Below are 23,477 nucleotides of genomic sequence, written 5' to 3'. Positions count from 1 at the left end.
AAAAGTTTTTATTAAAATGTTTTCTTCTCTGTAAGGTATGAATGCAAATATGCTGTTTTGATCAAAATATGTAATTATCGCACTTCTATGGAATCAGAACAATAATTTCTAGACTCTGTGTGCAGGTCAAAACTTTTAGTGTCAAATATTGGAAAAAAAATATTCAGTCTCCACATTCAATACATATTAAAGTATCGTTATGTTCTAACTCTCCTGTCCTCTCCTCTCAGCTCTGTGTAAACAGCAGAATTTAATGTTTTTAACAGGATCTGGTTGTTAATTAATCATCTGATTAACACACAGATATTTCACAAAAAGACACATTTGTCGAGATTTACTAGAGATAGAAGAACATTTATTACCCAAAACTATAAACAATAACGATCTTCAATTGACAGACAAAAAAATAAAACCTTGTTCATTTTAACCTTTTTAATGTCTGGAACAGTTTGTAACGATTTGAAAACAAAGTTACTTCCAGAGTCCAGTTCATCTTTAATAAAGGTGACAGAGATATTTAGATTTATTTCACTAATAATGTGATGAAGAGCCGACAGTCAACAAACTCATAGAAAACCAGCAAAACAAAACACAAATATAGAAACATCATTTTATCACTTTTCTCTGTCTGTGTGTGACAAATTCATGCTGTTCCTCCTAAAAACACTCAGAAATGATTCATTGGTGAGTAAAAGACGTTTCAGAAATATGAACTCATTATTATATTACATTAATGTATGAGCTGAAGCTGCTCCGCCTGTTTCTCTTTCTGACAGGAACAAAGTGATTCCTGGAGTCTGATCAGTCAGAACCAGAACCCTGAGAACCTCCTGACGGGTTCTGATGGAGGTCCTCGTAATGTTTCTACAAGAGAAAAACAACAAGACAAACATGTGAAGCCAAGTCTGGGTCTTAGTGGGTTTTAGTGTGTGTGTGTGTGTGTGTGTGTGTGTGTGTGTGTGTGTGTGTGTGTGTGTGTGTACCTGCAGGTTGTGGTAGTGTCTCTGGCTGCAGCAGTGTGTGTGTGTGTTAGTGTGTGTGTGTGTGTGTGTGTTAGTGTGTGTGTGTGTGTGTACCTGCAGGTTGTGGTAGTGTCTCTGGCTGCAGCAGTGTGTGTGTGTGTTAGTGTGTGTGTGTGTGTGTGTGTTAGTGTGTGTGTGTGTGTGTACCTGCAGGTTGTGGTAGTGTCTCTGGCTGCAGCAGTGCAGCTCTCTGGCGCTGCTCTCGTTCAGGTAGAAAACACAGCAGAGATTACAGAAATATCCTAATCTGGGGACGATGAACTCCTGACCTGAAGACACAAACACACACACACAGATATTTAGATACATATATGTACATAGAGAACATCTGGAGGAGACACTGGATGGAGTGTGTGTGTGTGTGTGTGTGTGTGTGTGTGTGTGTGTGTCTCACCGAGGGGGTTGTTGGGTCTGAATGGTGTCAGTCTGACGTCAGAACGAGATCTCTTGGCTTCAGGTCCAACAGGGTCCCTCCTCTGTTTACTCACAGCTGACGGGAAGAAAACAACAATATAAAAAATCAACATCAACCAACAAAACAAGCAATTTAATTGGTTTGGATTCTTTTTTTTTTTAATGTGTCCTCTCCTCTCTGCTCTGTGTAAACAGCCTCTCTCCAATCATCTCTCTACCTTTACTGTCGGCTCTGCTCCATCCTTCCTCCTCCTCCTCTCCTTCCTTTACGTACTCCTCCAGCTCCTGGTTCTCAGGGTGCTCCTGGTTCTCAGGGTGCTCCTGGTTCTCAGGGTGCTCCTGGTTCTCAGGGTGCTCCTGGTTCTCAGGGTGCTCCTGGTTCTCAGGGTGCTCCTGCTGTGGTTCCTGCCCAGCAGAGGCAGCATCCAGGTCAGCCTGGTTCTCTGTTTCCACCTCCGTCTCTGTCTTCTGGATCTCCGGTTGGCTAACAGACAGATGTTTGTCCAGTGGAGTTGGAGGCAGCACATCAGAGCACGCTGGTTCCTTTTCTTCTTCTTCGGTCACGTTTTTCCCTCTGGTAGATTTTCTCACTGTGGTAAAAGACAAAAGACTCTCATGTCTCAGGCCACGCCCTCTCTAAAGTCTCAGGCCACGCCCTCCCCAACGTCTCAGGCCACGCCCTCCCCAAAGTCTCAGGCCACGCCCTCTCTAAAGTCTCAGGCCACGCCCTCCCCAACGTCTCAGGCCACGCCCTCCCCAAAGTCTCAGGCCACGCCCTCTCTAAAGTCTCAGGCCACGCCCTCTCCAAAGTCTCAGGCCACGCCCTCTCCAAAGTCTCAGGCCACGCCCTCTCTAAAGTCTCAGGCCACGCCCTCTCCAACGTCTCAGGCCACGCCCTCTCCAACGTCTCAGGCCACGCCCTCTCTAAAGTCTCAGGCCACGCCCTCCCCAACGTCTCAGGCCACGCCCTCCCCAACGTCTCAGGCCACGCCCTCCCCAAAGTCTCAGGCCACGCCCTCCCCAACGTCTCAGGCCACGCCCTCCCCAACGTCTCAGGCCACGCCCTCCCCAACGTCTCAGGCCACGCCCTCCCCAAAGTCTCAGGCCACGCCCTCTCTAACAGTCTCAGGCCACGCCCTCTCTAAAGTCTCACAGTGTGTTCAGACCGGACGCGTAGCGAATATTCGCGTCGCGTTACTCGCGCGAATTGATACGCGCGAGAATTGAATTTAATTCGCGTCACTCGCGCGAGTAACGCGACGCGAATTTTCGCCCAAGAGACTATTTAGCGCCAAATAATTGCCTCCATTTCATTCTGTCATCAACCATGGCTGACATTACAAGCATAGCGTCCCTGTACCTGCTCTGCCGTCGTGTCTGGGTGAGTGACATCATCCGGAGGCGCACTCAGCACGGAGAGAGGACCGCAGAGTACTTCCACCTTTTTCCTGTCCCTCCTGCCGACCCACTCCTCCTTCCTGCCTCTTTTCTCCTCTCTCTCATGTATGTATCTCGGACACTGTCGTCCAGAATCTCAACGCTGATAGGCTGTCCCGACACAGCGTCACGCGAATATTTCGCCAAAGTTGAATTTACTGAACTCACGCGAATTCGCGTTGTTTCATTCGCGCCGCGAAATTCGCGTCAATCGCGGCATTCGTGTCGCGCGAAACCCGCGATTCGCGCCGCCGGCAAAAATTCGCGTCTATTCGCGTGTTTGCGTTGACTTTGTATGTAATCTTGTCGCGCGAAATATTCGCTACGCGTCCGGTCTGAACGCACCGTCAGGCCACGCCCTCTCTAACAGTCTCAGGCCACGCCCTCTCTAAAGTCTCGGGCCACGCCCTCTCTAAAGTCTCAGGCCACGCCCTCTCTAACGTCTCGGGCCACGCCCTCTCTATCTCTCTCTGTGCCGCTTCAACTCGTTCTAACTCTTCTTAACGAGCCTCCGGCCCCTGAGCTCGTTAAGAAGAGTAAGAACGAGTCTCTAATATCACCAGAAAAAGTCGCTGGATTTGTCGCTAGTCGCTTTTTTGAAAAATAGTCTCTAAGGGGATCTGAAAAGTCGCTAAATATAGCAACAAAGTCGCCAAGTTGGCAACACTGCTTCACCGGCTTTTACAAATGGCGCCTGCTAGCTGAGTCTTATGTTTAAGAGCTTCATCATTGGAAAACAGTGTTTGTTATAATACACTTAATAAGTCCTCAGTGACAAGGTTTCACTATAAATAATAATAATAATGTATGTGTGTTACCAGGGGTCTGTCTGGTTTTCTTCTTGGCTCGTCCTCTCGTCTTGGTTTTTACTGGTTCCTCTTCTTCCAACGCTCCCACCTGGTCTGTTGAGTTCAAACTTGCTTCTAAAACTGGAAAAAGAAAACATGGAATCCACATTTGATTATTGACCAAGGTTATAATAGTTTTTGATTTTTCAATAGTTTTAGTTTTAAATTCATTGTGATTTTTTGTTTTCACATTCAGTTTTAATGAGTTGTAGTTGTTTTGTAATGGGGTATTTGTTGGGTGCCAGATTAAAAAAAGTCACAATAAATGTTGTCTTTTTGTCATTTTTTTCTTGTAAATTGGTCACTTTTTTTCTCTTAAATTTGACAATTTTTTTTCTTAAAATTTTTCACTTTTCTCTTAAATTTGACAATTTTCCTCTTAAATGTGTCACTTTTTCTTGTAAATTTCTTACTTTTTACTTGTAAATTTGTCACTTTTTTCTCATAAATTTGTGATTTTTTTTTAATTAGTTTTAGTGTTAGTTGTAGTTGTTTTGTAATGGGGTATTTGTTGGGTCCAGATTCAATAAGGTCCCAATAAATGTTTCCTTTATTTCCTTTGTCTGATCCATCTCAGCCCCAATAAGTTTATTAAGTCATAAAACCAGATAGATGAAATAGATTTCATATCAACCAAAAAGGTTTACGGATGAAAAAATTTGACAAAGACGAAAACAAAGGACATTTTCACTATAATTTTAGTTAGTTGAGTAACCACAAGATACAGTTTCAGTTAGTTATCTTTTTTTAAAAAAAACTCTCGTTTTCATTTTTATTTCAGTTAACGAAAATGTTTTTTGTGGGTTTTTTTGGGTCATTTTGTGTCTTTTTTGGTCATTTTGTGTCTTTTTTGGTCTTTTTTTGGTCATTTTGTGACTTTTTTTTAATTTTTTTTTTTTAGTAATTTTGTGTCTTTTTTTGGTCATTTTGATACTGCCTCCAGTGGTCCCCAGGTAATTTGAGTTTTAGACCCCTGCACTATATAATCTGAGAGAGAGTGGTTGGTTACACAGGAGTTAACAGTGAATTAAGAAGCTTGTTGAATATTGTGAAAAGTCGAATTAGTGAAGAACTCGTTTTGTTTTCGTTATTTTTGTTTTGTACTTGTTTATAGAGAATTTTTGCTTCATTTACTGTATTTTATTTTGTCGCTTATGTACGACATAGAAAAAGTCTACGGGACAAAGTAAAGTAGCCCCAAAGTAAGGTTTGTGGCTCCATCAGGACATTTTTAAGGGTTGGCAAGATGTCAAATGGTGTAACCACAAAAAAATGATAAATATTGAATACTTCGTCCACCTACATTGTATTTAAGTGGACTTATATATATATATAATTACTTAATTTTAAAAAACATCAAGTGAATTTTTTTTTGTATTTCTACATTTACACATTTCATCAATATTGAGCAGAATATATTCTAAATACAACCATTTTTTTCAAAAGTTTTGACAAATTATGTAAAAATGTGTTATATACCATAGTGTTGCAATGTAAACGTGGATTGTATTTTTTTCTCATTTTAGTTGACATTTATTTCCCTGTTTATAATCAGATTTTTATGGGGAAAAAATGACACCAACTGACACTGCGTTAGATCACGTCATTAACCCTAGTAAAGGTTTCCGACCCCTGAACTGGATAAATGAAAACCTCAATAGTTCAAGAACGTTGCATTCTGTATTACAGAATAACACACACCTGTGTCCTCATCGTGTTTGCGCTTGGCAGATCTTGAAGTCGTCTCGGTTTTCTTTTCTTCAGACTTCTCTTCATCATTTCCAGTTTCATCTAAAGTCTAAAAACAGACACAGCAGGTCTTTAACATTTGCATTTGTAGAACAGTTTAAATTAAAAGCTTGAATGTGTTTAAACTTTGACCTGTGGCTTTGAGGAGTCCACCGATTCGTCCTCCTGGTGGTGTTGGGGGGTCTCCGGCCTGCTTTGCTCAGCGTTCCCCTCTTCGTCTTCATCGTCTTCGTCTTCGTCTACAAACTCGTCCAGAGTGACGAGCCCCTGCAGGTCTTCCCCCATGATATCAAAATCCCGTTCCTGGCTCCCCAGCGCCGTTTCCTCTCCATCCTCATCTGCTCCCACTTCATCCAGAGTCACCAGCTCCTTGGGGTCTACCTCCACCGTCTCCTCCTTTTCCCTCCCCCTGTTCTTCGCCCTCCTCGCAACTCCTTCTGCACCTCCTCCTCCTCCTCTGCTGCTGCTGCGGCTCCTTCGCTCCCTGTCTTCTCTCTCCTTGGTCCTCGTCTCCTCCCTCTCCCTGGTTCTTGTCTCCTCCCTCTCCTTGGTGGTTGTCTCCTCCCTCTCCCTGGACCTTGTCTCCTCCCTCTCCTTGGACCTTGTCTCCTCCCTCTCCTTAGGCCTTGTCTCCTCCCTCTCCTTGGACCTTGTCTCCTCCCTCTTTTTAGGCCTGGTCTCCTCCTTCTCCTTAGTCTTTGTCTCCTCCCTCTCCTTAGCCCTTGTCTCCTCCTTCTCCCTGGTCCTCTTCTTTGCTTCCCGGTCCTTGGCTATCTGCTTCTCCTTTGCAGCTGCCTGTCTCCTCCTCTGCTCTTCCTCCTCTTCCTCGTCGTCAGGGTAGTCCTCCTCCTCCTCGCTCACCTCGTCCAGGCTCACCAGAGCGCTTGTCGTTTCACAAGGCGAACTTTGATCGTTCTCCTTTTCAAGTACGTCTGTATCACTCTGGGATTTAGTCGCTGATTTACCTCCTTTCTTAATATCTGTTGTTGGGGCACTTTCCTTAGTTCCTGCAGCAGACCCTTCTGCAGCAGACGGATCATTTGCATCCTGTAAATCATCAACTATCTCATGGAAAGTATCCTTTTTGACGACAACTGTTTTGGTTGCTTCCACAATTGTGGTACCACATGTTGGTGCATCTTCTTTTTTTCGCAATGCCTCTTGTTTCAAAGGACATTCATCTTTTGTCAGCTCTTCTTGAGCTTCTTCTAGGGAGTCTACGATCTGATACTCTTCCTCCTCCTCCTCCTTCTTCAGTGGACCCTTTAAAGAAGAACTTTTCTCTGTCTGCTGGTCATTGTTTGTAGACTTTTTCTCTTCGGACTGTCCTGTGGAGGGCTGATCGCCGACCATCTCGTCCTCCACAGAATCAATGATCTGATACGTCTCTGCTTCTTCGGATGGATCATTTTCACTCTTGTTTAATGTTGCACTTTCTATTTTAGTGGTTTTAACAGCTTTCTTTGGTCTTCCTCTTTGTCCTTTTCTTTTTGTAGCTGGACGATCATCCTTAATAACCTCGTCCTTCAGAGATATAGTGTCCTCCTCACTCTTCGCCAGTAAAACACTTTCACTCTTCTTTGATGGTGTGCTCTCTTTTGGGGTTAATGTTATTTTATCTTCCTTCTTTCCTCTTGCACTCCTTCTTCTACCAGACACTTCTGTAATGGCTACATCTTGTACCTGTTCTTCTTCAACAGAATCCACTATCTTATAAACCATTTCCTCCTTGACCTCTTTGCCTTTTTTCGTCCGTGTCTCATATTTTTTAGCTGTCCTGTCCTGTTTCTTGGGCGATTGGTCCTTCTCTTCACTTTTGGATGTTCTGGTTGTGGGGCCACTCCTCCTTGGTGGTCTTTCATCTTTTCCTTTTAGGTTTCTTTTCCCCGTCTTGTCAGTTGATGGCTGATCTTCCACAGAATCAATTACCTGATATGTGTCTTCCTCTTCCTCCATGGGCTGAATGTCTTCTTTAGACTTCGGATCACTTGGAGCTTCAAGGTTTTGCCCGTCATCCTCTATCGCACTTTGATCATCAATTGAATCTAATATCTCAAAGGTTTCTTGTTCAGGAACTTCATCGTCAGGAGCTTTCAAAGTATCTTTGTTTTGCTGGTCTTCATTTGATACTTGTTTACTAGCTGTGTCTAACATTTGGAAACTATCGGTCTTACGTTCTTTATCTACTGGATCTTTATCAGATTGGTCAGCTGCTGAAGGTGCATCTTCTTCGGACAGTTGCTTTACAGTGGAACCGTCTTCTTGACCTGTAGCTGCTTTCTTTTCGGTTACACTGTCTAACACTTGTAAAGAACTGTCTGTTTCCATTTCATTGCACTTGGAGCTTTCCTCATGCAAAGTCTGGCCTTCCTCTGGACCAATTAGCTGCACTTCAGAGCTGCTGTCTTGGTCGACATTTTCCACAAGTTCATCCATTTGATCAAGGATTTTGTATGTTTCATCCTCCTCCACCTCTGTAGGTTCTGTATCTTTGAGTTTGTCGTCATTAGCAGCCATCTCTAAACTCTGGGCTTGGCTCATCTCATGTCTCTGTGCAGAAGGCTGCATCTCTGACTCAACAGTTTTTGCAGTAAGGCCCTCTGCTGACACTTTGTGGTCAGACTTTGCCACTGCACTCCCCTTGGCTTTTGCTTCTTCTTTCAGCAGCTCTGAATGAGTCTCCATTGAAGCCTCAACAGTAGCTGCTGATGCCATCTTTTGGGTGTCATGTGAAGCGGAGGAGGAGCGGGTGCTACGACCGGAGGATGCAGGATTTGATGATTTGACAGGTGATTTGGTCTTGCTCTGTTTTGTTTTCTGACCAGGGGATGGAGAGGTTTCAATAGACTTTGAAGCAGAGACAGAGGCCTTACTGGCACTGACAGAGGCTGGTTGTTTGGAGGGACCAGATAAGTCTTTGGACTTTTTCGGTGACACGGAGCTCGTCTTAGAACAACTTGAGCCTTTGGTTGACTTGGACGAGGAAGAGGCTGGGCTCTTAGAGTCTTTTAAAGACCTGGTTGAGATGCGCTTGCCAGTGGAGGACAAATCTGAGCTTTGCCTCTCACTTCTCACTCTGGAGGACTTCTTAGACAAGGCGGAGCTACGAGGCTCGGGTTTCGAGTCTCCCACATCATCACCAACTTCATCAACAGTGACAAAGTCATCCATATTGAAATGTTGCTCATCAAAAGGACTTCTGTCTGAAGAGTCGATGTTATCTGTAAAATCATCCTGACCCTGGATGGAAAACAAAGACAAAACAAACAGGCAATAAGATAAATTGTTGAGCCATTAATTTACTGCATTTAATTGTTTAATTGACAAGGACTTGGTGAATAAGACAAGGGAGACTTGCTGTTGTTTACCTTCATTTCTGGTGTGTTTTTGACAGTTTCTGTTACAGAGCTTGTGTTGCTTCTGTTGGAGCTTTTATTTTATGGCCCCCACCTTGATATGAAAGTTTACCATGTTGGGTGTGGAAGGTCCCTTTAATTACTTTTTTTGGTAATTTTGTTTCTTTTTTTGGTAATTCCAGTCTTTTTATATATATATATATATATATATATATATATATATATATAATTGTGTCTTTAAAAAAATAAAAATTCTGTGTATTTTTTTGGTCATTTTGTCTTTTTTGGGTCATTCTGTGCCTTTTTTAAAGTAATTTAGTTATTTCTGTCATTTTGTGTCTTTTTTGGGTCATTTTGTGTCTTTTTAAAAATAAATCATGTTGTGTCTTTTGCGGTAATTCTGTGTATTTTTTTAGTTATTTTGTGTCTTTTTTTTTTAGTAATTTTGTGTCTTTTTTGGTCATTTTGATACTGCCTCCAGTAGGTAATTTGAGACCCCTGCTTTATAGGCTTGATGCAATGTTTTGTCTCAGTTTGTGTCAGAAATTCTATGAATTAAGACAGATTTATACAACAAGCCTCACCTCCTTCTCCTCACTTTGGGACCTGCTCCCCTTTTGGAGTCTGTGGATACGAATTGCTTCGGTGAGCTCCTGCAAAATGTTCGTGTCAATTTGTGGACCTTCTTCAAGGTTTTCTTCAGGCACGGGCGATGTGTCTGCTTTCTCTACCTCTTCATTTGCCTCAGTTGAATCCATGGCGGTCTCAGTTCCTGGTTCCTCACCATCCTCCTTTGTTGCTTTGCCACTTGGTCCTGCTGTGATGGGCTCAGAGATGGTGGATTCCCCTGGCCCACTGGTTAGCAGAGAAGGTTGTGATCCACTCTCCAATAGTTCAGAAGGAGGAGGCTGGGTTTGACTTTTCACAGCTGGAGGCTCGGCTTTGACACTGATGGTGTTCGGTTCAAGGTTTATTGTGATCTCACTAGAATCTTGTATTAAAAGGGTCTCCAACATACCTGTTTTCAACTCTGGACCTGACTGATTTGCCTCCATGGCGGCTTCAGTCGGGCTTTCTGCAGCCTCTGTCTTGATTTCTGCTGGTTGGGTCTCAGTTGCACTGTTTGGTGGTTGACTCTCACTGGATTTGTCTGTTGAATTTTCTGCTACAGCCTCTGTAGTTGTTGGTTTTTCTTCTTGGCCCTCAGCACAAGCTCCCAGTTCCATGGGCTCTTCCACTTTACCTCCCATTCCCCCAATCTCCATTGGTTCACCATCTTCAACATCATCGGCTTTGTCAAGTTCTGGCTTCTTGGTTTCAGATTCTTTAGGCTCGGAACTTTCTACATCGGGCTGTTTCTCTGGAGTCGAGGGCTTGGATCCTGAGGGTGTTTTCTTCTCAACCACAGCCTTTTTCATAGCTTTCTTAGTATTTGCCATAGTGGTATCCTGCTTGGCTGATTTGTTTTTCATTTTGGGAACCGAGACTTGTGTGTCTGTTGAAGCTCCAGAAGGTGAAGATGAAGGTTTTTCAGACAGAGGCTTGTCAGGTGTAAGATCCTTGGTTGTGGTACTCGTTTGTGGGTTGGAGACACTGGACGTGGTAGGTTTTCTGTTGAATAAAAGAAAGTTCTATGGGTCAAGCAGGAGAAAATGGGGGTTTAAGGTCAAGTTTTAACTGACCTCATTTACTAATATGCGCATAGATTTGTTCCAACTTTGTTTACAGAATAAGTGCACACACAAAATTTACCATTTACCAGAGAAAGCAGTAAAGGTGTTTTATTTTCCCACTGACGACACAATTATAGGAAGCAACCAAACAGTTATATGTTGACCAAAAAAGACATATCTTACTTCTGAGGAGGCTTCTTTTGCTCCTTGGGAAATGTCGTCTACAAATAAACAAATTGAGATGTGTTGACAGTGTGATCAAACTACAGCAGACAAATCCTAAACTGTACATTTCCTGGGCACACAGAAGGAAAGACAAAAAAGTCAAATACCGCTTCATGGACAACAGTGATTGTCGTGTCTTTCACAACGAGGCATTTTAGACTCTTCAACTTCTTCGCGTCTTCCTCTTTCTCAAAACACACGACCGCCTACATGAGCAGCACAAACACACGTATCTTTGTGTTAGTCCAACCGTCAGAACCATCTACTCATTACATTCATACATAAAACATTAGTTAGCCATGTTCTGGTGTGCTATTAAATACTCTAAACTCCAATAAGTTTCCAAGACTGTAGTTTATCTTCTGTTGACTAAATTAACCCTTTGATGCTCAACATGGTCTAAAGTGACCCGACAGAGTTTTTATGTTCTATATCTTTACAATAAATTATTTTCATCATTCAGTTTCCCAGGTTTTCCTCAATTAGTTTGTTTTTGATCATCATACATCCTAATTTTATGTTATACTTTATTCATTTTTTAATAAAATCCCTTTTTGCTCTTCTAATGCACAACATGGGTCAAAAATGACCCGTATCCATTTTTTAGCCAAGTAGCTTGCTAAGCTAACTACTTAGCTGACTTCCTGGCTATGTATTTAGCCAAGTAGCTTGCTAAGCTAACTACTTAGCTAAGTATTTAGCTAAGTAGCTTGCTAAGCTAACTACTAAGCTAACTTCTTGTCTAGGTAATTAGCTTAGCAAGCTACTTAGCCAAGTAGTTAGCTATGTAATAATACAAAAACTGTTTTTCTTCATAAAAGTATGAGAGGCAAAATGGAAATAATGATCTGTTATCAAAAACAAGATATATGTGCATTAGAAGGGGGGTCAATATGTTGTGCATCAAAGGGTTAAACAAACTGTAGCATTTGTTTACTTGTTAAGTTGCATTTCTAAGGCCAAAAGCTTGCAATGTCAATATTAGACAGGCAATTTCATTTTTAAATTTCTGGGTCTGAGGGTTTTGGGGTTTTGATCCCGTTTCAGACAAATCTAGCAGAATAAAACTTAGCTAAGACCACTTTAATTTGCATGTTATGGGAAGGCAAAGCATTAGCAGATATAGGGTTTGGTAGCAATCACATCAGTCCCTCTATACTTACCTCCTGGATGGACCGAAACACCACAACTGACTTGGTTTTCCCAAAGACCTCGACAGCATCGATCACATCTCTGTGAGTGACACAACGTTGAATCTTTTGTAGTTTCACCATTGTTGGAGGCGAGGATTTAGCAGACTGAGCATAAAGGGGGAAAAAACAAACAAGCTTAGACCAAATATAATGCCGGTAATTATAAACATCTTTTTAAAAATGGTTATAAAGGATAATATTGCATCTGGTTTTAAAGCTTCCAGTTTAACCCGTCATCAGTCATTCCAGTTCAGAACATGTTTAGCTGCGAAGGAAGGAACACACTCACACACCAACCTTAGTCTTAGAGGAAGAACTTGCCTCGCTCTTCTGCAGACTTGGCTTTCCTTGAGAGGGCTTTTTAGACGAGGAAGATGATGGTGAGGACTTCATCTTGGCTAACTCGGCCAGCAAGGCAGGAGCCAGAGTTTTAACCACGGTTTCCAGGTCAGACTTTTCTGACAGAGATTGGACAGCTAGAGGGACGGAGACGAAAAAGTCAACGAGGTAAATTTTTCCAACATTAAAAAACGATTCCTGTAACTGTGATAAACATGTTTTGTTAATGTTACGATGAAAATCATCTTTAGTTGCAAATCTTGAAAAGGTTCGTTTGTTCGTTTTCCGTGTATTTCGGTCGATACATGTCATTAAAACAGAAGTAACAAACCAGAAAAAAAACATTGATCAAAGTAAAAAATAAGTAAACAGAGAAAGAAAATTGATAATAGACATTTGGACCGAAAAGGCTGAAGCAGCTTATTACGCCTGTTACAACTCGAGTTAATTTAAAAATTAGAAACGTACCAGTCCCCACAATTCTATGCAATAAGTTATATATGGTTTTATTAGGGATTGATAGAAAATTTTAAATGAGTTTGTTGTTAAGATATTTTTACATTTATGTAGAATTGCCATACTTTTGATATTTTATTCTTTAAGAAGTTAATATGTGGCTTCGAGCAGCTTATGGTCAATAACCACTCCAAGGAACTTATCAAAAACTCTTTCCACTTCCACATTATCAATGGGGATTTGCACTCTTTGAATAACTGAACGATTTCCAAAAATAATAAATTTTGTTTTGCTTATGTTCAGAGATAACTTGTTCACATCAAACCATCTTTTTAATTCTTTAAATTCAAGTTTCCACTGTATTCACAAGATGTTCTAAGTGTAAAACACATTTAAATTTACAAGAAACATTACAGATATAAATTATATACAGTATAAAGAGCTTAGGGCCCAGTACGGAGCCTTGAGGGACCCCGCAGGTGACTCTCCTCAACTAGTTATCAATCTGGACATATTGATATCGATTGTCCAAGTAGTTTTTAATCCATGTCTTTGCTACCCCTCTTATACCATATCTTTCAAGCTTGTTCAGTAATAATGTGTGATCGAGGGTATCAAAAGCCTTCTTTAGGTCAATAAATAATCCAACTGTATATTCTTTATTATCAGTGTTTGTGGACATTTTATCAATAAGTTCCATAACTGCCATTGTAGTAGACCGATTTGCTCTAAAGCCTTATTGTTGGTCATTCAGAATGTGTTGTTTTTCTATGAAATCTTCCAGTCTCTGGTTACTTGCACTCAAACTCTCAGGGTCTTAAATCCTTAAAAAAGTTTTTTAATTTCTCAAACCTGATGTTTCCAGCAGTTTCTTGGCCAGGCCCTCTGCACTACTGGACTTTTCCAGTTGAGGGGATCGTCTTTTGTCGCTCCTCCTCGATGGCGATCGTCTCTCTTCGCTGCTCCGTGAAGACGATCGTCTCTCGTCGCTCCACCTCGGAGACGATCGTCTCTCTCGGGTCCTCCTCGGAGGTGATCGTCGCTCGTGGCTCCTCCTCCATGACGATCGTCTTTCATGGCTCCTTGAACGTGACCGATATCGGGAGGACGTAGGGCGGTCGTACCAAGGAGAATGAGAACGGGACCGGGATCTGAAGAAGTACAATAATCGGGGTTCTTTAGCAGTGGTCACATTAAAGCATTTTCAAGGACTTTCACGGTCCATTTTCAAGCTTTTCCAGTATCTTCCACCTGTTGTAAATTGCATGTTTTAGATGAGTTCTTACATACTAAAAAGGGGAGATTTCACTGAACCATAGCAACAGAGATGGTGTTACACTTTTAGGAGGAACGGTCTTCATTTCAGATAGGCTACTCATTATTTTTACATTGAACATGTGATTATCTATAGTCTATAGATGGATATAGTCAGATAGCAATAGAAATACAGTAAGAATTTCAAGCATTTACAAGCACTTTATCCAAAATCCTTTTTAAACCTTGAAAATACATTTAAATTCAAGCATTTCAAGCACCCGTACGAACCCTGACAGATGAAATCTAGTGATAACCTAAAATAATGGTAAGCATTTCACAGCAGGTGCTTCTCAAATCCAAATATTTACGTATCAAAGACCTGCGGCGCTGTCTGGCGATGTACGGTGATGGTGATCGGCTTCTTCGTTTGTCCCTTCGACCCCCGGAGCTGTGGCGGTGACGGGGGCTCGGCGAGCGGGAACTGGAGGAGCTTTCACGCCTGGATTTCTGGTGGCGATGCTGGGAAGTCTTTGAAGAGGTTGAGGGCGACGCTTTGGCACCTTTACCTACTCTGAAGACAGCAATGGACAGGGAAACCATCATTTTATTTAAATTTAACCGACAGATCTGTCAAAGGGAGTTCCTTCACAAAGACTGATGTAGAAGCACAGCTTACAGCAGGGGTCTCAAACTGGCGGCCCGCGGGCCAACTGTGGCCCTCGTGACGATATTTTGTGGCTCTCGCTTCGATATGAAAGTTTAATGTGAGTTTTTTGTCTCTTTACCGTGTTGTGTGTGGAAGGTCCCTTTATTGCTCCAGCTGGAGCTTTGTTTACCTTGTTTCTATGACGACGTTAACAAAAAGAAAAGCAGCTGCTACCGGAGCGTTTATTATCTGCAGTGTTGTTTTTACCAGTGGAAATGTTATGCAATGTCATTTTGTGTCTTTTTTAGTAATTTTGTGTCTTTTTTAGTAATTTTGTGTATTTTTTAGGTCATTTTATGTCTTTTTTGGTAATTTTGTGTCTTTTTTTAAGTAATTGTGTTTTTTTGGTACTTTTGTGTCTTGTTTTGGTAAATTTGTGTCTTTTTTTAGTAATTTTGTGTCTTTTTTTAAGTAATTGTGTCTTTTTTGGCCATTTTGTGTCTTTTTTAAAGTAATTGTGTCTTTTTTGGTCATTTTGTGTCTTTTTTAAGTAATTGTGTCTTTTTTGGTCATTTTGTGTCTTTTTTTAAGTAATTTAGTCTTTTTTTGGTCATTTTGTGTCTTTAAGTAATTTAGTTTTTTATTGTCATTTTGTGTCTTTTTTTAAAGTAATTTTGTGTCTTTTTTGGTCATTTTGTGTCTTTTTTTTTAAAAGTAATTTTGTGTCTTTTTTGGTCATTGTGTCTTTTTTAAGTAATTTAGTTTTTTTCTGTCATTTTGTGTCTTTTTTTTGTCATTTTGTGTCTTTTTTTAGTCATTTTGTGTCTTTTTTTGGTCATTTTGATACTGTCTCCAGCGGCCTCCAGGTAATTTGAGTTTGAGACCCCTGATCTAGTGTATTTTGATACAACATAAAAGACTAATAAAATCATAGTGTCTGCCCAGATTATGAAATTTACCTGGCACTGAGTGCTAGCTGACCATCCCACAATGGGAATCTGTTGGGAAACACACATTCATTAGAAGAGCAAAAGCAAAAGGTTACTGTGCTGTATACAGTAGATACTTCTAAGAACCAGCGGGCAAAGAATTGTAAGGGTTCTGAAGACTGTAGAACCAGGTGATGTCCCTTAATAAACCCATTATGAACATTGGCGTTCCTCAAGCCAAACAAAAATTTGTGTTGGCTACAAAAAGGAGTCAATCCTTTTGCCCTCACATGCGTTTCGGCGCTGGATTCAGCCTGCCTCAGTTTGCTCCACCTCTTTGCTCCTTTTTTTAGATTAGCCCAGATTTCCCGGGAGGAGACAGGTACCGCCAAGATGGCAATGGCCGAAGCCACCCATTTTGAGATTAATTTTGCCTCTTCAGAATGACTCTTTAGAATTACTTTTTCACAGAGAAAAGTAAAAAGAGAGGGGAAAATAACTGACCGTATACGTAGGAGTTTGCAGTTTTCAAGATGAAGACCGGAGTTCTGGTGGGAGATCCAATCCTAGTAGTCAGAACAACAACTGTTAGGAGCTTCAGTGACTAATTTTTGTGAATGTCCAACAACAGATATTTTTATTAACATAGCAGCAGCACCACCAAAGAAACAGTTCCTTTGATGTTAAAATATTGTCCCCTTTGATGGTCAATTTTTCTGATCCAGGTGCCCAATTCCTTTTCTCTGCTCTGGTATGAGACATTTGCTACATAAAACGTGCTTAAATCAATATTTCATTGTAAGCCAATATCCACTTTGACAACTCTTCCCTTTACAATCACAGATAAATCAACCATTCAACTTGAGTTTAAAGTATAATTTAGATTTATTTATTTTTTTTAGTTCTGGGTAGTACGATGTCTGGTTCTTCAGTTCATCAGATTTGTTGCAGGTCATCTTGGCAAAGATGGAAAAAAACCCCACACAAGCTGAGACATCTGGAATTGGCAGGAAGACATAGAAGCTGGAGAGAGGAGGAGGCTTTTCCAACTGAAGATTGTGATATAATTGCAAAAAACAACAACAACAACAGCACACACAGCCAAAGATAAAACAGCCATCCTCCACTATTCTCTGATGCACTCGTTCTTCAGATTTGAAATTCTTTCTTATCCCTTCTTCTTCTTAGCCCTTGGTTCCAGTTAAAGTATTTTAGTACAAAATATTTAATTTGTAAATAAAAAAATCAATCAATGCCGAACAAAAACTTGTAATTAGGGGTGCACCGATTGCAATTTTCTGGCCGATCACCGATTTTTAAAAAGCCTTACCTGCCGATTCCGATTTTGGCCGATACCGATTTTTTTATAACTCACAGCTGAACCTTCAATTTTAGAATCTTATTTTATTGAAAAACAATAACACAGCAGTGTTTTTCTTTAACAAATAATGGAAATCACAATGTCTGAGGCAGTTAATAAAATACTGAACTTAAAATAAATAGCAGCAATTTAAAGGACAAACTAACAAAAGAACTGCAACCATAAATAAAGTGTCCTGAGTTTTTGGTTTCGTTATAGTGCAACAAGAACAAACGCCCAAATGCAGCAGCATTGTGGCTACTCAAATGTTAAAATAAATAGCAAATAGACCTTTGCGGAGGTAGATAAGATCGGTTTGGCGTAAAAGAATCTGCAGATCGCAGATCCCGCAAAATTAAGGAATTCTGCGCCGATCGATCGGTGCACCCCTACTCGTAATCCAACACGGTTCCTCTGAAATGGTACACAGGTTATATGGTGTCAGGCTTTCTATGAAATTGCTTCTTTTTTGTCAAAAATCAACCGCTTCGGCACCCTCCCACCCCCAAAAAAATAGGTAATTTACAATAAAAATAACAAAATGTAGATATCTAACACATACCAGGAGAGAGAGCAGAGTGAAGACTTCCACTTACCTTCATCACAGTGCATTGATTGTTACACAGAGAACAGGTATGTGGAAAGATTTCTGGCGTGATCGCTGCATAGTCCTGCATCACAGTCACTGTTGGCAGATCCGTGTTGACCGGAGGGTCGGCCGGAGGCTGCCGGCTGGATGCCGGCAGCACCAGATCCATAAGATTCATCAGGCCCAGGGCTGGCTGGGAAGGAACTGGAGGAACTACGACGGGGGAAAGACCTCCGGGGATAAACTGCGTTTGTTGCATGTGATCTGTGATGCCGGGGATGTGAGAGGCAGGAGCAACCGATTGTCCAACAGAAAAAACTGGAGCCCACATCGCTTGCCCCATCTGTGGTACCGACTGATTCGGTGTTTGTTGCGTCTGTGGCTGCTGTATTGGTTGCATTTGTGTCTGTTGCTGTGGTTGCGGCTGTATCTGCTGCTTCTCAGTTTGCGGCACCTGTTGCTGCAATTGCTGCTGTATTGGTTGCTTTTGTGTCTGTTGCTGCGGTTGCGGCTGTATCTGCTGCTTCTCAGTTTGCGGCACCTGTTGCTGCAATTGCTGCTGTATTGGTTGCTTTTGTGTCTCTTGTTTCAATTGCAGCTGAATCGGTTGCTTCTGCGTTTGCTGCACCTGTTGCTTCGATTGCTGCTGTATCGGCATCTGCTGCTGCTTTATTATCGGCTCAGCAATTGACCCTTGTCCTCTAGTTTTACTCTGATCCTTGGAGCCACTGGCATAATTTTTGTCAATGACAACAAAGCCACTTCGAGTGGGATGCGCAGCAGGCTTTAGAGTGGAAGATGGTTGCTCCTTCAACATGGCCTGTTTATCTACCTCTGGTTGTTTGAAAAGAATCGGTTTGGGGGTTTCAGACTTAAGAACTCGAATGTCTGTGTCTTTCTTCGGCAGAGAGAAAGAGCTCATTGGTTGGGATGTCTGGTTTGGTTGGGTCTGCAACCGTGTCTGATCGTTGCTTGAGGGAGCTGCAGAGCTCAGGATTGAACTAAATAAAGAGCCGAACCTGGAAGCAGGCTTCATCTGGTCATTTGCCAAATCCAAGACACCGCTTTTCACCTCAGTTGTATTTTTAAGCGGTGGTTCTCGATCATGTCTGCTACTATCATGAGTGTCCATAAGCAACATTCCTCTGCTTCCACCACTATCGGCTCTACTGCTTGTGCTTTTCCCAGTCTCATACCCAAGCCCTCCAGTATATTTGCCAGTATGCCCATAGTCAATCACTTTACTCGGCTGGAGAACAGCTGATGATGACATTTCCTGCTGGCGTATCCTGGCCCCTCCTGAACTACTCAAACTGTAACTGTCCATCCCACTCACATTCCTGGTGGGTTTGGGTTCAGGACGGGATTTTGAATGAACTGCGGTTGTTTCTCTCTTGGTCTTCTCATTACGGATTTGCCACAGGATGTATGGCAGGTTAGCCGGAGTGATCTGGTCTTCTGGGTAGGAGATAAGCTGCTCCAAGTCCTCCTTTTCAAGTCCAAAATGCTGAAGGATGTCAGAAGCTACTTCAGGGGTGTATTTGGGTCGAGTGGACTCTGGCGGGGCTGCTGGTTCGTCTTGAGGTGGAGGGTCAAAACCCCCTAACCCTGGAATGGACTGCATGTCACGTTCTTTTTCACTGGAGGCATTAAACCTACCGTCACCACCGCTTGCATAGTGAGACGAAGTGGATGATGAATAAAAGTTAGAGGGCTCATCAGCAGTGGATCTTTTGTAGTCCGACAGCCACGCCAAGGATCGGCTGCTTCTTTCACCTCCCGAGTGTCTATGTCCTAGAGAGTCAGAGGTTGAGGACATTGGATAGGGGGGCATCCTTGTTCCTGAGGAGGGGAACTCCTCTCTCTGAGTGCTGGTGAAGCGAGAGCCCTGGTCTATCGGTTGATGCATCGGTTTGCCAAGCAGCCTCACCTCCTCTCTGGCTCTGCTAATATGCATGTCCACAGACCGCTCGATGTTCTCCTCTACTATGGCCCTATTCTGTTCGGGCCTGTAGTCCATCGGCTGCAGCGACGGGATCATTCTCCCGGAGTTGGCAGGAGGCGCAGAAGGAGCTTGATAGGAGCTGAAGTTGGCTCCAGGTCCATGGCGAGAAGACTGCCTCTGACGGTCCCTCTCTGCCTGGATACTTGAAAGTCCATACTGGCCCTGGGTAGAACTTTGGTTCCCAGAGGCGTAAGGGTTATAGTGGGGGTGGGACATGGTGCTGGCGGTCTTCAGAACGTAAAGGAGATTGAAGGGTCACAGATAAGGTGTAAGGTTGGTGTTGTGGATATGCAGGGAGGAGATTATTGGAGCGTTATGTCAGTGCTCGCTGGGATTTTCAATCAGCAGCGAGCTCCCTGTGAGCCTTTGAAACAGGGGTCTCACTAGGGGCCGTCGAGAAAGTGACGGGGCACCACACTCCAATAGAAATGCAAAGCTGAAAAGTTAAAAAACAAAACAAAGGAAGGGGTTATTGAATGGGACTGGACTTCAGCGTCTGGATGGGTAACATCCGTCATCGTCTTGTCTTGAGTTGTTAATTCTGGTGCCGTTGGACTTCCATTCGGTCGTCTATTTCCCTTCACGTCTTTACTAGCAAGAGAAAACAGAGGCAGAAGCAACAGCGCATAGACAAAGAGAGAAAACAAGGTAAAACAGACAGTTCCGTGCTCATCTCCATTTTCCACTTTTGTTAACAGCATATTAAAAATGTCTTCATGGCCGCTGACAGGTCTTCACTTTAACCAGGAAGAAGGAAGGAAGCTCTCCTTTAGGGTGTCACCTGTTTTCACCTGCATCACATCAACACAACACTGACAACAATTCAGACATCGATCGACAACAATTATGTTGTTTCTTTGGTGAACATAATTCCATTTCTTTCTTTCATTCAACCAGAATCTGTTGTATTTTAACAGTTTATTGGAAGGCATAACTGAGTTCAGATAACCGAGTAACATTATTAAATATTTTACTTATGTCTTGCAGCACTACTGCAAAAAAATTAGAATATCATGAAAAAGTTCAATATTTTTTGTCAGTTATTTCAGAAAGTGAAACTCATACATTATATAGATTCATTACACAGAGTGAAATATTTCAAGCCTGTTTGTCTTGTAATTTTGATGATTCTGGCTTAGAGATAATAAAAAACACAAAACTCAGTGTGTCAGAAAATTACAATATTACATAAGAATAATTTTTAAAAAAGGACATTTTAAACACAAATGTGATGCTTCTGGAAATTCTGTTCGTTTCTATACATCAATACTTGGTTTGGGCTCCTTTTGAATCATGAATTAGTGCATTAATACTCATTTTTATAGCAGTTTAAAGTAGGGGACTTTATGTTCTTTAAGGTTAAAAAAAATCCTGCAAAAAAAGCTAAAAATGCAAAAGAAATGTCTTATTATTGATATATCCGAGAGTGTAAAGATAAAATGGCATTTAAAGGGTTACATTTCTGAAAATAAATTAATATTTGGTAGTTATGTGAGTGAAAGTGGAAAATTAATATGAATCTGTAATTTTATGGCACCTTTTTGACACATATTTTTGTATTCTTAGGACATCAGAGCAACTTTGAGGTCCTGTCAAACTGTTATATTATTATAGAATATTATATTAATCTTTTATGACTTAAGAGCATTTTGATGGTCATGTTTGCCTGTACAAAGCCAAAGGTACACCTCAAAAAAATTAGAATATCATGAAAAAGTTCAATATTTTTTGTCAATAATTTCAGAAAGTGAAACTCATATATTATATAGATTCATTACACACAGAGTGAAATATTTCAAGCCTGTTTTTCTTGTAATTTTGATGATTCTGGCTTAGAGATAAAGAAAACACAAAACTCAGTGTCTCAGAAAATTAGAATATTACATAAGATCAATTAAAAAAAGGATTTTTTAAAAACAAAAATGTCAGGCTTCTGAAAAGTCTGTTCATTTCTATACATCAATACTTGGTTGGGCTCCTTTTGCATGAATTACTGCATTAATACTTGGTGGCATGGAGGAGATCAGCCTGCTACGGACTCACATATTGAACTTTTTCCACAATATTCTAATATCCAATTCTAATTATGAGATAAAAAAAGTAAAAAATTATGAGATAAAATGTCGAAATTATGAGATAAAAAGTCATAATTGAGGTGAAAAGTCAAAAATATGGGATAAAAAGTCACAATTAGGAGACGAAAAGTAAATTCTGAGATAAAAAGTCAAAATTATGAGATAAAGTCAAAATAAGGAGATAAAGTCAAAATAAGGAGATAAAAAGTCATATTTAGGTGATTAAAAAGTCATAATTATGAGGTAAAAAGTCAAAATTATGAGATTAAAAGTCATAATTGGGAGATGAAAAGTCATAATTGGGAGATGAAAAGTCAAAATTATGAGATAAAATGTCAAAATTATGAGATAAAAAGTCATAATTGAGGTAAAAAAAATAAAAAATATGGGATAAAAAGTCATAATTAGGAGATGAAAAGTACATTTTGAGATAAAAAGTCATAATTAGGTGATTAAAAAGTCATAATTATGAGGTAAAAAGTCAAAATTAAGAGATTAAAAGTCATAATTGGGAGATGAAAAGTCATAATTATGAGATAAAAAGTCAAAATGTGGAGATAAAAAGTCGTAATTAGGAGATGAAAAGTCAATTATGAGATAAAAAGTCACAATTTAGGAGATGAAAAGTCAAAATTGAGGTAAAAAGTCAAAAATATGAGATAAAAACTCATAATTAGGAGATGAAAAGTAAATTCTGAGATAAAAAGTCAAAATTACGAGATAAAGTCAAAATAAGGAGATAAAAAGTCATAATTATGTGATTAAAAAGTCATAATTATGAGATTAAAAGTCATAATTGGGAGATTAAAGTCATAATTATGAGATAAAAAGTCAAAATTATGAGATTAAAAGTCATAATTAGGAGACGAAAAGTAAATTCTGAGATAAAAAGTCAAAATTATGAGATAAAGTCAAAATAAGGAGATAAAAAGCCATAATTAGGTGATTAAAAAGTCATAATTATGAGATAAAAAGTAAAAATGTGGATAAAAAGTCATAATTATGAGGTAAAACGTCGTAATTAGGAGATGAAAAGTCAATTATGAGATAAAAAGTCATAATTTAGGAGATGAAAAGTCAAAATAGGGAGAAGGAGCTGATGGTGAAGTTAAACCTGAAGTCTACTGGAGACACTGTTGGTCTAAACACAAACAAGACAATAAAACAATAAAACAGGAACATTAAAGCTTCATAAAGGTTCTCAACCGTTCCTGTTTTATTTCTTCTGTTATTAAAAACCGTCACAGAGACACAGAGAGGAGCTAACAGGAGCTAACTGATGCTAACAGGAGCTAACTGATGCTAACAGGAGCTAACTGATGCTAACAGGAGCTAACTGATGCTAACAGGAGCTAACAGGAGCTAACTGATGCTAACTGCTGCTAACATCAGGACAGACAGAGTAAACTGTGTTTCTGTTGATAAGACACAGAGCAGCAGCAGGTTCTCCTCTGTGTCGGTATAAATATAAATAGATAAAGGTATAAAGAGGGTTTTATGTTGCATACCTTCCATTATTTGTCCTTATTTCTCATCTTTTTAGAGGTTTTTATCTTTTTCCTGCTGTTAGCGGAAGAAACTTCTTCTTCTTCACTTTTAATGGCGGCTGGTCAACCAGCTGACAGCTGCACTACCGCCACCTGGTGGACAGGAGGGGACACTGCACTACAGTCTGACTCTATTATAACTATCTATTATAACTATTTATTATAATTATTATAACTATTTATTATAACTATTATAACTATCTATTATAACTATTTATATAACTATCTATTATAACTATCTATTATAACTATTTATTATAACTATCTATTAGAACTATTTATATAGAGTCTATGGTCTGACTGCAGTCACTACATAAAGAGTTCATATGATCATTAAACTGATTCCTCTGATCCACC

The 23,477-nt window shown here is 40.6% G+C and overlaps 1 protein-coding gene across 3 annotated transcripts; it reads right to left on the bottom strand.

The window, feature by feature from the left end:
- Positions 1-333: 333 nt before the first annotated feature.
- On the bottom strand, positions 334-23,161 carry LOC131989552 (zinc finger protein 638-like). Of its 3 annotated transcripts, none has more exons than XM_059354800.1 (18): positions 23,082-23,161; positions 17,501-19,934; positions 16,049-16,110; positions 15,575-15,613; positions 14,349-14,540; positions 13,565-13,863; positions 12,215-12,393; positions 11,888-12,022; positions 10,832-10,930; positions 10,683-10,720; positions 9,411-10,437; positions 5,603-8,710; positions 5,423-5,519; positions 3,692-3,802; positions 1,655-2,026; positions 1,417-1,512; positions 1,170-1,291; positions 334-864 (listed from the first exon to the last, which is right to left on the bottom strand). In XM_059354800.1, exons 2-18 carry the CDS (start codon positions 19,712-19,714, stop codon positions 802-804), a joined length of 8,253 nt encoding a protein of 2,750 aa, XP_059210783.1. In that variant the 5' UTR covers positions 19,715-19,934; positions 23,082-23,161; the 3' UTR covers positions 334-801. The 3 variants fall into 3 exon arrangements, with proteins under 3 accessions (XP_059210783.1, XP_059210785.1, XP_059210784.1); XM_059354802.1 differs by having other exon boundaries at positions 12,239-12,393; XM_059354801.1 differs by lacking the exon at positions 23,082-23,161 and having other exon boundaries at positions 17,501-21,727.
- Between the last annotated feature and the right edge of the window lie 316 nt (positions 23,162-23,477).

This window comes from Centropristis striata, chromosome 17 (genome assembly GCF_030273125.1).
Source record: "Centropristis striata isolate RG_2023a ecotype Rhode Island chromosome 17, C.striata_1.0, whole genome shotgun sequence".
NCBI lineage: Eukaryota > Metazoa > Chordata > Actinopteri > Perciformes > Serranidae > Centropristis > Centropristis striata.
The sequence above is the reverse complement of the archived record's forward strand: the minus strand, read 5'-3'. Positions and strand labels throughout refer to the sequence as shown.